Source organism: Zingiber officinale, unplaced genomic scaffold, assembly GCF_018446385.1.
Source record: "Zingiber officinale cultivar Zhangliang unplaced genomic scaffold, Zo_v1.1 ctg222, whole genome shotgun sequence".
Classification (NCBI taxonomy): domain Eukaryota; kingdom Viridiplantae; phylum Streptophyta; class Magnoliopsida; order Zingiberales; family Zingiberaceae; genus Zingiber; species Zingiber officinale.
In genome coordinates, this window is record NW_024589898.1 from 189,849 (window position 1) to 203,767 (window position 13,919).

The following is a 13,919-nucleotide window of genomic DNA, read 5'->3' on the forward strand; positions in this document are numbered from 1 at the left end:
ATCGATTGGTTGTGTGCGCGAGTGAAGGCTGGCCCAATCGATCAGCCGATCGATTGGGAAGCGAAATCGTGATCACAGAGGAGCTCCCAATCGATTGGGCACCGTCAATCGATCGGGCAATCAATTGGAGCCAGTTTTCTTGTACAATCGCGAGAAGCACAGAAGAAGGCTGAATCGATCAATTCAGTCTCTCCAATCGATCAGCCGATCAATTGAGATGCGATCGTTGCGCAGGTTAATGCTGTTGGCGAGCGATTTCTTCGTGACTACTTCGCCAGCTCCATTCCGATCTTTACACGAGTTTCTCCACAACTCTCCGCCAATTCTTGAAGCTTCTTGGAGCAAAGTGTTGATGCACTTCCAAGGTCAAGAGGTGTTCCACACAAGGAGAAGAAGAGAGCTAGGGTTTTCATTTGTGTAAATCTTATAAGAGATTCTTTGTATTCGCCTCTTCTTTTCTTCTTGTTGTATTGAGAGTTTGTACAAGGCTTCTTCGCCTTCGGTAGTTACCGTGAAGGAGTGTTTTTATTAGTGGAGTGTGTATCGCGTGTGGATCCTTGGATTAGTCACCTCTTCTTGAGATGGATACCAAGTAAATATATGTGTTAGCATTGTGAGAGTTGCTTGAGTGTTTTCCGCTGCAACAACATCATCAAAGCAAGCAACCGGAGTGCGACGAGCTATTCAAACCCCCATTCCCGGTCTAACTACAAATCGACTCTAACAAGTGGTATCACAGCAAGGTCGCTCTTCACCGGAATCATCACCGGAAAGGGCAACAAGCTCCTCTAGAGGGAGAAGAAGTTGAAGCAAATTTCAACAAGTCAAAGACTTCATCAAAGGCTCAACTTCAAGATGAAATTCCGAGATAGACTCGGATTCGACACAAGGGTGCCTCCACCATTCACATCAATGACAAGTTTCGATTCTTGGAAATCGAGAATTGAGAATTTCTTCATGATGAAGATAGAGCAATGGTTTGCTTTAATGAAGGCTTTGAAGCTCCAAAAGATTCAAAAAGCAAAATTCTCAAGAAAAACAAATGAAGCTAAGAGCAAATTCAAAGAAGCGAGGTCAATGACAAAGTGACCAAAGTATTGGTCAACATATTGCCAAGCAACATTTTGAAACAAATAGGAGAATTTGAAGATGTTAAGGAGCTATGGAGCAAATTGGCTAAACTCCATGAGATCCCCTCTACCAAACCAAGAATAATCCAAAGAGGGTGACTCATTGGATCAAGATCTAGAGGTCCAAGAAGCTTCATCTTCAACGGGGCACAACAAAAAGGGCAAAGAGGGAGCATACTCTTTGTTCAATGAGCAAGAGGATGAAGATGAAGAAGCCTCCATCTCTAGGATTGAGGGGGAGCGTCGTGTATTGACACCGGAGCAAGAAGAAGCTTCCACCTCCGGGTCAAATGAAGAAGAAAAAGATGGTGCCACCTCCACAAATCAAGAAAAATCAAATAGAGGATCATGTGCCACCCGTACAAGCAAAGGTATAACAATTTCAATTGTTAATAATAAAAATCATATCATTTGCTTTGAGTGTAGGGAAAGAGGGCACTACAAAAACAAGTGTCCTAAATTGGACTAGAAGAAGGGTCAAGTGACACCTAAGGGCAAGAAGAAGCCCAAGGAGACTAGCCCCGTGACAAAGAAGAGCAAGAAACACATTGTGTATTTATTGTGCCATCAAAAGGGACATTATCGGAGTCAATGTCCTAAGGGGAAGAAATCGGCCAAAGTAAAAAGAGGAAGCTCAAATCAAGAGGAAGCTCTCAAAAGCAAACCTAAGGTATTATTTATTGTGCCAATTCCTTTAAATCATGGTAAAAAGCATGCTAGAAATAATTTATATCATTTTAATGTTATTTATCATGAAAATAGGAAGCATGATAGAGTTAATGAAAATTATGTAGCTTATCATGCTAAAACCACTCAATCTAAGGCTAGAAAAATAGATAACAAATTGGGCAATAACTCTAAGGATTTTAGTTATAGGCCTAAAAATAAAAATATCCATAGGAATCAAGAAAAACCAAAATCTAAGGATTTAAGGTTGGAAAACCAAGCCTTAAGGTCAAAGCTTGATAAATTAGAAAATACCCTAAAGAAAATGGAAAATATTTTTAAGGGTCAAAATGAGCAAAACCTAGGTTTAGATAAACAAGAGTCATCCTATGGCCATAGAGGTTTGGGATACAAACCTAAGGCTAAGAAGGATGTGGCTTCATACCCTAGGGTTCCATATAGTTATGGAACCAACCCTAGGTCTAGTGGTCAAGTAAAAAGTACAAGGAAAGTTATCACTAGGAGTATTTTTGGAAAGACCAACATGACTAAGACTTCTAAGAAGTCCAAGAAAGTCATTAAGAAGGTCACAAGTGAAGCAATCCCTAGAGTTGACCTAGAGGAAGTTTCCAGGCTTCTACGAAGCCTAGAAAGGTCATTAGGAAGATATCTAGGAAAGTTATCCTTAGTGAGTACCTAGAGCATCCAAGGAGCACCAATAGGTTTTGGGTTCCGAGAAGCATATTCTCTACACCCTAGATGGGTTTAGAGAGTGTCAACTCCAAATAGGAAGGGTGGTTAACCCAACCTTGATAAAGTTAACACTTGGAGACATTTTCAAGGTTTTTGTTAACCTTTAAAAATGATAAGGATTAATCGATTACTCTTTGGAAGATTAAAATATGTCAAAATTTGAGGAATTGAACTTAATTTTAATTGGCACAAATGGAAAAGGACAAAAGAAATGTCAAGTTGAATTTTGGCATTTTCTTGAGAAAATGAGGGCAATCTAGGATCAATTTTAGGTTTAGCTAAAGATTAAGGACAGTTAGATAGAATATCTAAGTATATTTTATTTATGCTAATTGTCATGATTGTTTGCCCATTATATGCACATCATATGTTGCATTCATGTTTATTATGAAAAACAAACAAAAAAAAATATCATGTGTCATGCATACATCATGTAGTATTAGTATATTTTCTTTTGAAAATTATTTCTTTTTAATGTATGTCATAGCTCATCATGCATTATTTTAATTTCCTTGTAATTATGGATAGTGGCATTTACTAACAAGTGACATCATAGGTAGATGTTTATAAATTTCTAAAATGCCTAGATAGATATGCATGATCCCTATTTTAGAGCAAAACCAAAATCTACATCTCACAAAGACCATAAGGTGACTTGTATGTGTTTTAGTGCACATTAGATACAAGTGAGATGATAGGATGATGAACAAGACTCAAGATGTTGATTTAGTGCATCTATTTGAGTTTTGATTTCATCTAAACACATAGTTATGTGTACTCCAATCATTGGGAAGGCTAATGTATAAGTCATATGCATTGAATCCAAAGAACATGGTTGAAAATTGGTTTTGAAAAACATTTTAAATAACTTTGGAAAACCTTGGTGAAGGCTATTTTTTTTATAGCAATCATAAAAGTTAGACACAAACTTGGAAGAAACATTGAATTTTTTATAAGATTTCAAATTTGTGTCAATCTTTAAAAATAAGGTGTATTTTCTTAGAAAACTATTTTTTCATGATAGTATATACCCTAAATAATGTCTACAAGAAGTTTCATAAATTTTAGAATTTTGTAAAAATTTTAGAGCATTTCTGAATTTCGTTGAAATTGAATTTCAGGAAATCAGACCTCCAATCGATCAATCGATCGGGCGATCGATTGAGAAAGGTATTATCGCGAGCAGAAGCTCGTTAAATCGATCAGCCGATCGATTCAACTGTGCTGGATCAATCAGTCGATCGACTCAAGCAGGTTTTCTGCGAGCAGAAGTTGCGGATCGATTAGTGGATCGATTGAAACGAGTGGCAATCGATTGAGCCCCAACCCAATCGATTGAAAAGACTGATTTTGGGTGGGAAAGTCTTATTTCAGCACTTTAAGCCATTTTTAGCCCCTTTAACCACTCCTAACCTCTTGGAATATATTTATATACATTTAAAGGTAGTTTTCATAATGAAAACAAGGAGCAATGATTAAGGACCACTAGATTGAAGTTTACGATGAGGCTGGTTTCAATATTGAATCTCTTGAACCTCAAAACTTCAAGTTTTGGGATTCCTAAAGGTTTAGGGATTCCAAGTCATTGTTGGTGCAATGACAGAAGTTTAGAGCATGTCTTTAGGGGGTTACTCTTTAAGGATATGAAAATTAATTTTTTTTAAACACCATGGAAAGTCATTTAACCTTCTTTAGAGTAAATGCTCAAGGTTGAGCATTGAAAAATAATAGAGAGTGGATATCTTCATTGTTAAGTTGTGAATGCTCTAGGATGAGCATTATGAAGTGGATTAATGCTCAAGGGTGAGCATTGGCTACAATAAAGGGTATGGGACCTTCATTGTTGGAATGATGAATGCAGTGTGACGTGGTTTAATGCTCAAGGGTGAGCATTGGATACAGTGAAGGATAAGGGGCCTTCATTGTAGTGTTGTGAACAACATGTGAGGTTGTGAACAACATTGAATAACTCTTCAGGGAGAGTTTTTGATGTGTATCAATAGGGGGAGAATGTAGGGTTTAAGTTAGGCCGTTGTATCTCTAGAAAAGTTTGGGGGAGAATGTAAGCTCTAAATTATGCCTTCCTTATCCAACGGAGGAGTTTGCCCTCTTGGAAAGGGAAAGAATGAAGCAAACCCTCATTCATGCATTGGCATGAAGAAAAAGTTGAGGCCATGGGATTAGCCTAACTAAAAGGTATTGTCAAACATCAAAAAGAAGGAAATTGTTGGTGTAATATCCTTAGGTCAAGATTGACCAATTTGACTAAACTTGAGCTGGCTCAATGAGTCTTAATGTTTAGGTTTCGATGTTTGACAATATATGGAGATTGCAGGAGCAATCGTCTGATTGGGGAAATTGTTGGAGCAATTTCCCTCTGATTAAGGTTTGACCAGATGTGAAGAAAAGTCAAGTAGGTCAAAAGGTTGACCGAATACTTAACTGGGAAAGTCCTAACTAGAGGTTAGGCAAGGGGAAGTCCTGGTGAGTGAAGCCAAGCAGTTGGAAATCCTGGTGAGTGAAGCCAGGTGAAATACCTAGTGAGTGAAGTTAGGCAGCTGGAAATCCTGGTGAGTGAAGTCAGGTGAAAGACCTAGTGAGTAAAGCTAGGCAGTTGGGAAATCCTGATGAGTGAAGCCAGGTGAAAGACCTAGTGAGTAAAGCTAGGCAGATGGAAAGTCCTAATGAGTGAAGGCAAGCAGATGAAAAGTCGTAGTGAATGAAGTTAGGCAGATGAAAAGACTGGTGAGTGAAGTCAGGCACTTGGAGATCCAGGTGGGTCAAGGTTGACCGGTGTTGGGAAACCCAAGTAGGTCAAAGGATTGACCGAATACTTGGCACGAGGAAATCCAGATGGGTCAAGTGTGACCGGATATCTAGTGGAAGTCCAAGTGGGTCATGGAGGACCGGACACTTGGCACGAGACGATAAGTCCAAGTGGATCTAAGAATTGACCGGACAGTTGGTGAAGAAATCCCAGCAGGTCAAGGTTGACCAGATGCTAGGCATGAGAAGTTCCAACATGTCACGATTGACCGGATGTTGGAATTGGGGATCCTAGACTTGATTTAAGCGAGTCAAAGGGAGGTCAATCGATCAACCAATCGATTGGACCGTAATCTAATCGATCAGTCGATCTATTAGTTGTGTGCGCGAGTGAAGGTTGGCCCAATCGATCAGCTGATCGATTGGGAAGCAAAATCGTGACCACAGAGGAGCTCCCAATCGATCAACCGATCGATTGGGCACCACCAATCGATCGGGCGATCGATTGAACACCGCCAATCGATCGAGCGATCGATTGAACACCGCCAATCGATCGAGCGATCGATTGAACACCGCCAATCGATCAGGCGATCGATTGGGCACCGCCAATCAATCGGCCGATCGATTGGAGCTAGTTTTCTCGAGTAGCCGCGAGAAGCACAAAAGAAGGCTGAATCGATCAGCCGATCGATTCAGCTTCCCCAATCGATCAGCCGATCGATTGGGATGTGACCGTTGTGCAGATTGAAGTCGTTAGCGAGCGATTTCTTTGTCACTACTTCGCCAGCTCCATTCCAATCTTTACGCGAGTTTCTCCATAACTCTCCGCCAGTTCTTGAAACTTCTTGGAGCAAAGTGTTGCTGCACTTCCAAGGTCAAGAGGCGTTCCACACAAGGAGAATAAGAGAGCTAGGGTTTTCATTTGTGTAAATCTTGTAAGAGATTCTTTGTATTCGCTTCTTCTTTTCTTCTTGTTTATTGAGAGTTTGTACAAGCCTTCTCCGCCTTCGGTAGTTACCATGAAAAAGTGTTTTTATTAGTGGAGTGTGTGTCGCGTGTGGATCCTTGGATTAGTCACCTCTTCTTGAGGTGGATACCAAGTAAATCTACGTGTTAGCATTGTGAGAGTTTCTTGAGTGGTTTCCGCTACAACAACATCATCAAAGCAAGCAACTAGAGCGCGACGAGCTATTCCCCCCCCCCCCCCCTCTCCCCCTCCCCCTCCCCCTCCCTTCTAGCTACAAATCGACCCTAACACTAACATCAAAGTAATAAGCAATAAACAGAAGTAGTGAAACAACAGGGTTGTTAAGTTATTGTTTAAGAAGATTGCATGCTTATATGACATGTTATAAAGCATGACACAAGTACTTTACATGGATGGATACCTCTAACATGAAACTCTCCCCTTGAACAACAATTAAAGAGAAACACGACTATGTTGAGAAGTCCATTAATGTAAAGGTTCCAAGGCAGAACTACCTAAAGTGAAGTGACTTTATTGTTGCATAGATAGTCATTAGAAGAAGTACATCCTTGAACAACTAATGGACGAGCGTTATAAAACACAATATGGGGTTTGTTTACCAAAAATAGGAAAGTGATAAAATGAGTTGATCTCTAAAAAAAATATCACAACAAGGCTACATGGTTTTGACATTAAACTGACTGGAAATTAAAAAACAGACCATCAGCCTATCTAACATTAAACCACTCACACAATAAGTCCAACCTGAAGTTTTACCCAAGATATATAAGATAGAAAAAGTCACAGCATTAAAAATGCTATAAACTAAAATATTTAGTAATATAGACATTATTATTGCGATTAATTCAAATATGAAATAGGTCATCAACATCAGTGACCGTATATGCAATGAGAAAAGCAAGGTAGCAACTGCTAACACACGATAGAATCTCATCTCACAGACATGCAACAGAGAAATATAACACATTTACAAGAAAATAGATTATCTGTACAGTCAACCATACCAATTGGAATATGGAAAACAAACCTGATTGACACAATTACAAGTAAAACGAGCGCGTGCACATTCCGCTTCTAGATCTAACAGTCTTGCCTCCTTTTCAGCAGCGCTTTCGGTGAGATTAATCTACCAAAAAAACACAATATAATTCAAGCATAATCATGATTTACTTGATTTCTGACCATTCAAATTAATATACCAGAAACAAAAAAAAAACAACACAACCAAGTCTACCAAAATTTTAATTTTCTCAATCTATGACCATCCATGACCCTCAGCTGGAACACAATCAGCATAGATAAGCTGAATGCAACAACAATTGTCCAAGAACAGATTTAATGCATATTGATCAAAATTATTGACATAGGAGGTTGGCTGCCAACAGATAATGAGAGTTCGTCAGGGAAAAAACATAAACATGTACAACTTAGTTAAGTCCAGTACGTGCGAGCCAAATGCACTGATATAAAAATACAGCAAAAAGGTCACAAATAAAAATCAAATGCTAGTGCAAGTACGATCAAAACTCAGTACTGCAGAAAGATTGAATTTAGCTTGATTGGGGTGACTTTTAAAAACTAAAATATAGCTATATTTCCTCTAATGGTACAATTTTGATACAAACAAATTCTACATTATCAACTCATAAATCACAAACTAAAACAAGATAGTTAATCCAGAATGCATACACAACCACAAGACCACACAAGCAAACTTTGACAGTTTATAAATCAAATCATGTCATCAACCTTACCTGGAGACTAAAATGAAAGTAATAGAATGCATTGCTACAAGACGTATCAATAGACATACAATTTCCTTTCGAACTAAGACAACATCTATTTCCACTCTATTTCCTTCTAGGTGATATGAGGAAAAATACTGATAAAGTCAAGGCTAGTTAGCCAGCAGAGAAGGCTTTGTTTGCAGCTTTGGACTGCAATTCTAACAAAGTATAGTGCTACCTCATGATCTAGCAACAGCTTCAGGACACTGCATAAAGCTAAAAACAAACTAATTCCACCTGCTTATTAGCCACCTGAGGTTATTGGTTAGATGTAGCAATTATTGAATAGTAATAAAGTCACAAGATACAGATGCTTTTGATACAGCACCATCATATGATTTTATTAGGGTTAGGTCTTGTAAATGATTTCACCAAGAAGTCATGCACCTTCACGTGTTCTTATAAATAACCAAAAAAATGAGAAAGTAAAAATAGAAAAGTTTAATAAAATGAGCTTTTACCTGCCAATAAGGACCTTTCTTGACATAGTAACTCGATCAATGTTCGCCCATATTTTTGCATTAAAGGAAATTTTGCATAGCAATTGCATTTTAATATCTCAGAAAACAAGGTGGAGGAGAATGTTCCATGGTTCAATTTCAATTATAGTATAAGCTAGGATACATGTCTGACTGCATTAGCCAAGTTCCATATACAAACTATCTGACCTATAAATGTGGAACATAAACCATGACATAAAAAAAAAACAATTTGCTCTTTAAAATGAAAAATATGTACTCATGTTCCGAAGGTGGATCCTCAAAATTGAAGACCGAAGGACACATTCTTTTCATTAAAAAATCAGAACGATGGAGCATGTAGACTTACAATCTTGTCTAAATAGCTCTGAAGTGTGGTGTTTTTCTCTCTGACCTCTGCATCCTTCTGTTCCAGCAATTCCAGCAAATGTCGTTTAGACTTGTTGACTTCACCTACTTCTAATGATAGCCTTTCAGTCTCTCCGTCCTTTGCAATCTGAGAGCATAAAAAATAAGTAGATGGTTAAAAATAAAGATGTGGAAATGTTCAGAGTAGAAAAGGAAACGATACAGATAAAAGGAACAGGGCAAGGATAGGCGACAAAGGTCTCACAGCCTTGAGATGGAGCTGGTGCTTCTCAGCTTGCGCATCCGCAATCTCTGAAAATCTCTTCTCGAGGGATGAAGACAGCTGAGCGTTCTCGGCTCGAACCTGCGCCAAGTCGGACGAAAGGGTCTCATAGCGTTGCTCAAAGAGGGCGCAGTTCTGCTCAGCTGCAATGGAAGAGGCATCGGACTCTGCCTTCAAGGTGTCTAGCTGGCGGTGGAGGTCGCGGATGGCGGCGTCAGCGCTCTGTGCGACAGCAGTGGCGTCATCTGAGATGAGTCGGAACTCCTCCTCCGAGAGGAAGAGAGGCATCGTAGGCGACCACGCCAAGCGGTGGGAGATCAGCGATCTGGAAAGCTAGATCTGGAAATTTCCAGGAAAAGTGTTAATGGAACTGGAAGCGGAGGGATTCGACCACGAAGAACAGGCGACGAGCGAGGGACAAAGAAGAAGCGAGGCGGTGGCCACAGCCCATATTTATGCTTTAGTTTGACAGTGCGGATCGTCGGGATTGGATCATCTTGATCAAATCGGAACCATTAAATATGTGTTGCAAGAGGATATAATGCACCGTTTTCCAGCCGTTTGAAAGGAAGAGAAGAGAAGGATAGTCTCATATTTATTATGCGACACGAAAATATTTTGTTAATTAAAATTAAAACAAATAAACACAATTTACACATCCTTTAACTCAGTTTGTTCGTATATTCTTCTCATTTGTAAATTGTACTTTTCTAAAAATAAATTAATTTTATTGTTTACAAAACTAAATTAGTAAATACAAAAAATTCTAGGAATCAAAAAAAATAGGAAATACAAAAAACTCTAGGAATCAAAAGATGCATAAATGAGATTATATTAAATCGTACATTTTCAAAATGGCCCCAAATCAAGTGAGGTTTGTTGGAACACAATATATATAACTACACTCTCAGCCAATTCAAGATCTATAGCAGCAGAAGCAATAGATAATGAACAAAACTGTGTTCTATCATTAAAAAATCCAAAAGTTTTGAGGTTGTTCAGTAAATTCGGACAAAAGAGGCGATCTCGCCAAAGTATCAGAACCACAAAACAAGTGTATGCTGCGTGAGGTCAAAAGAATTAGCCGCTAGCACAACCACCACCATTGTCGAGCAACTCATGCATGTCGATGAAACGCTCAAGCAAATCCTTCTCCTGCATCACAATGCACTCATCCTCCTTCCCGAACCAATTGTATCGATGCTTGGCAACATAATCATAAGCTGCATCTCTTAGTGGTGCAGGGAGAATCAGCATAGCACTCAGTGCTGAGTATGGGAATGGCAAATAAGAAGCAACTTTGAGTGCAGCTGAAAAGAGAGTAAAAGGGAGAGTTTAGCTACTGGAAGATGAAAAAACTTGGGAGATTATATGCAAGTAATCATGCTTTGTTAACAGCAAATGATTGTACTTTATATATTAAAAGTTTGATTTTACTGAGCCCTCCGAACCTTGTTAGTGGCTATTCCAATTATTTCAAATTCAGCATGTTCAACTATAAGCTTACACTAATGAGAGTAGTTTGGTTCAAAGAAATAATCATTTATTATGCTACATATTAATCTGTGTGATTTTGATGTTCCACTGATGCATGTTCAACTGTAAGTTTTTACACTATCAATGGCAAATTTCATTCAAAGAAGCAATCCTTTTATTCTTTCTGAAATTTTATGGTATAAATATTGTTATGTTTAGTTACAAAATAAACTCATAACACCGTAGCATCAAGCAATGCACAAGCAATGCAGGATCAAAATAATCAACTTGTGAAACTTCTAGCATCAAGCAATGCAGGATCAAAATAATCTTTAACTAAGTCAATAAGAAACAAGATGCACAAGTGAACAAGTAACCAATCAACAGGCTTCATGCATGCTAACCTGTGGATCCTTCATAATATGCTCCTGGTCCTTCGACAAACATAAAACGTTTTAATACATCTCCTCGATCCACACTGCATAATCTGAAGTATGGTTCAGCAGTCTTTGATTGGACACAACAGAATTTAATCTTCTTATACTTGTCTTTCTTGATGATCCACTTTACCCCTGTAATCCAATATCCACAACAAAGATATTGGGTGTCAGCTTTTGTGAATGGATAAATTGCATAGTGATATTTTTTGGAGTTTATGATAGAAATTCTTAAGGCCTTAAAAAGAGAGAGAGAGAGAGAGAGAGAGATCATTTGTTTAACTCCTAAAATCTAGGAAGAAAATCTCATAAACTACTGAACAGCAAAATGAAAAAGGAACTGAGCTGAACTGACAAATTCACACAAGTGACCACGAACTGATGATCGAACAGCAATAAGCTTGGTCATGTTTAGTTACATTGTACAGCATGGTATCAAAAAGTATTGAGTATTGAAAGATCTCTTCTCCTTGTGCATGATACTCAGGATGAACTCTGAAAAAAAAAAAATGAGGCTCACGACAGTCATTGGATAGTGAACTACCACTCTACCAGCCTAAGATGGTTATTCTCCTTGCTCTTTCCTATTTCTCAAATTACATTACAAAAGCCACCTGACACAAATCAACATATAATTTGATTGAATTTTCAATTTCCAATATGCGGAAATTACTTTGGTTTGCATTTTTTTTTTCAAAAGTCAATTAATTGAGATTATTGTGTTTCCCAAATTTCTTGCTTCACTGCACTCAATTAATTAAGATGATAAGTGATCCTGTCCGAGTCGCTGAATCGACGGACGCTGGGCACGTGGCGCTCTCCTCTATCTCCGACCAGCTACACAGACCTCCGGCGAACCTGCACAGAAGTCGGGCCAGGGAGGGGTCCCGGCGACGACCCTCCGACGCTCAAGTCAGGCAAGAAGAAGACGATGAAATAGCTCCGAAGATCAGAGTTTTCATACCTCCGACGAAGTCTGCGGGCTCTTATATAGAGCTCTGAGGAGGCTGATGCACATACACCGAGGCACACACGTGTCCTCAGCCCATACCCAGTATAGGCTTGTCAGAGGAGCTTGTCTGACCCCTTACTGCTACAGTCCGAGCACGTCTCTGATGGGACAGCATAATCTTCTGATGAGATAGCATAATCTTCTGTCTTGTCATTCTAACCCTTCTGTTTCCGCACCGAGCGGCATGCCGCTCGGCAGTCCCATCACGTCCGACCGGACTAAGGCATACGTCCGTTCGGGGTATTCCTGGTCATGTGCTCTGGACTGTTCGCAGTGTTGATACTTTATTCCTTCGGCCGAGCGGGTCATCCGCTCGGCACTACTATACTGTTCATCATGAGTGTCGGAACCCCGACTTCCCGCCGGGGTGTATTGCCTCCGCTCGGAAGCTTCAGCCGGTCGTCACCATCATTATCCGCTCGGCCAAGCTTCTGGTTGGCATTTTACCTTTCAACCTCCACGTGGCGTTGACTCTACTAAATGGGGACTCTGCTAAATGGGGACTCCCATTCTTACTGCTGGATCAATAAGGATTATTATGTTTCCTAATTTGCATACATCCTAGTTTTCATATTTATCAACAGTATGATGTTAACAGCAAGAAAATCTGCAAAACAAATCGATCAACGACAAACACCATAAATCCCATCCCAATTCCACCAAAGGAAAACATTTTTTCCACCTCGATGGCAGAGATGGCAGACGCCGTCGTAGATCACAACGCGCGGCTGGAGGAGGGTCGGCTCGGCGGCAACCTTGGGAAGCGGTTGGCGGTCGACATCCAAGGCATCGACCACGCTGGCAAACTCGAACCGGGTTGGCGTACGGTACGACGGCAAAGTGGAATCCAGCAGAGAAGAAACTGCCGTCGTCGGCGACGACGACGATACGATGGCGGGAAGCGATATTCGAGAGAGGCCGTTGCGGATCATCTTCCGATCTAACTCAGATCATGCTGGTAGGGTTTCTGAGACCGGGAGGGAATTTTTATACAGAAGTCGCGGGCACTGCTGTAGGAGATCAAGTGATTTCCGGTCTGATTTTGACTGTTCTAGATTTTTCTATCGAAGCCGCAGATCGAGCCGCTTCATTGCCCGGTCTAATTCCGTTCCCATGATATCAAGAGGTGGCTCAAATATATGATGATGTGCAATATGAACGGCAAACCATAAATGCTTGAATCTCACGGGTTGGCGGGTCTTGGATGAGTGTATTTGTCTTTTTATCACTTTGAATCTGGCTTCGAGATCCTGATTCTGGTCCAGGGGCTATCGTATTATAATGTCACGATAGGATATTAAGATTATTGTTTAGGTATCTATAGTTTAATCTTTAATTATGATATATTTATAGAAAGTTTTTCTTCAAATTAGGCACACAATCAAGGGTTTCTAGGTTGTTCACCACGCGTGCTTTCCGATTTATCCTGGTGACGGGTGGAAAATTTTTGTATGGTCGGATTGGTCACCCTAGAGCTATTCAATGAAGCTAATTGGGTTTATCATTTGTCCCCGGGACTATAGTGCCGTAGTAGGATATCTAGGTTATCATTCAGGTACCCGTGGTTCGATCCCCAGCTATGATATATTTGTATGAACTTTTCCTCCAAATGGGATGCTCGACTAAAAGATATTATACTTCTAGATTGCACGCCTCGTATGCTTTCTGATTTATTCCCTAATGGTCGATACAAAAATTTTATGGACCAGATTGATCACCCCTATAATTAATCAATGACGTTAACTAGATTTTTTTTTTTTTTTTTTTTTTTTTTTTTTAGATTTGGCTTCTACG

General features: G+C 39.7%; 2 protein-coding genes across 2 annotated transcripts in view; both read right to left on the reverse strand.

The window, feature by feature from the left end:
* The window catches only part of LOC122036829 (nuclear-pore anchor-like), a 71,108-nt gene extending 61,476 nt beyond the window's left edge, over positions 1-9,632 (reverse strand). Inside the window, exons 1-3 of the mRNA XM_042596249.1 lie at positions 9,183-9,632; positions 8,919-9,065; positions 7,331-7,429 (exon numbers count right to left, since the gene is read on the reverse strand). Coding sequence (XP_042452183.1) covers positions 7,331-7,429; positions 8,919-9,065; positions 9,183-9,488 — 552 coding nt within the window. The 5' untranslated portion in view covers positions 9,489-9,632. The remainder of the gene's footprint in view (positions 1-7,330; positions 7,430-8,918; positions 9,066-9,182) is intronic.
* A 370-nt stretch (positions 9,633-10,002) lies between these two features.
* LOC122036893 (uncharacterized protein YuxK-like) lies at positions 10,003-13,145 on the reverse strand. Its single transcript, XM_042596326.1, has 3 exons — positions 12,808-13,145; positions 11,081-11,248; positions 10,003-10,510 (listed from the first exon to the last, which is right to left on the reverse strand). Exons 1-3 carry the CDS (start codon positions 13,055-13,057, stop codon positions 10,281-10,283), a joined length of 648 nt encoding a protein of 215 aa, XP_042452260.1. The 5' UTR covers positions 13,058-13,145; the 3' UTR covers positions 10,003-10,280.
* Positions 13,146-13,919: the final 774 nt, after the last annotated feature.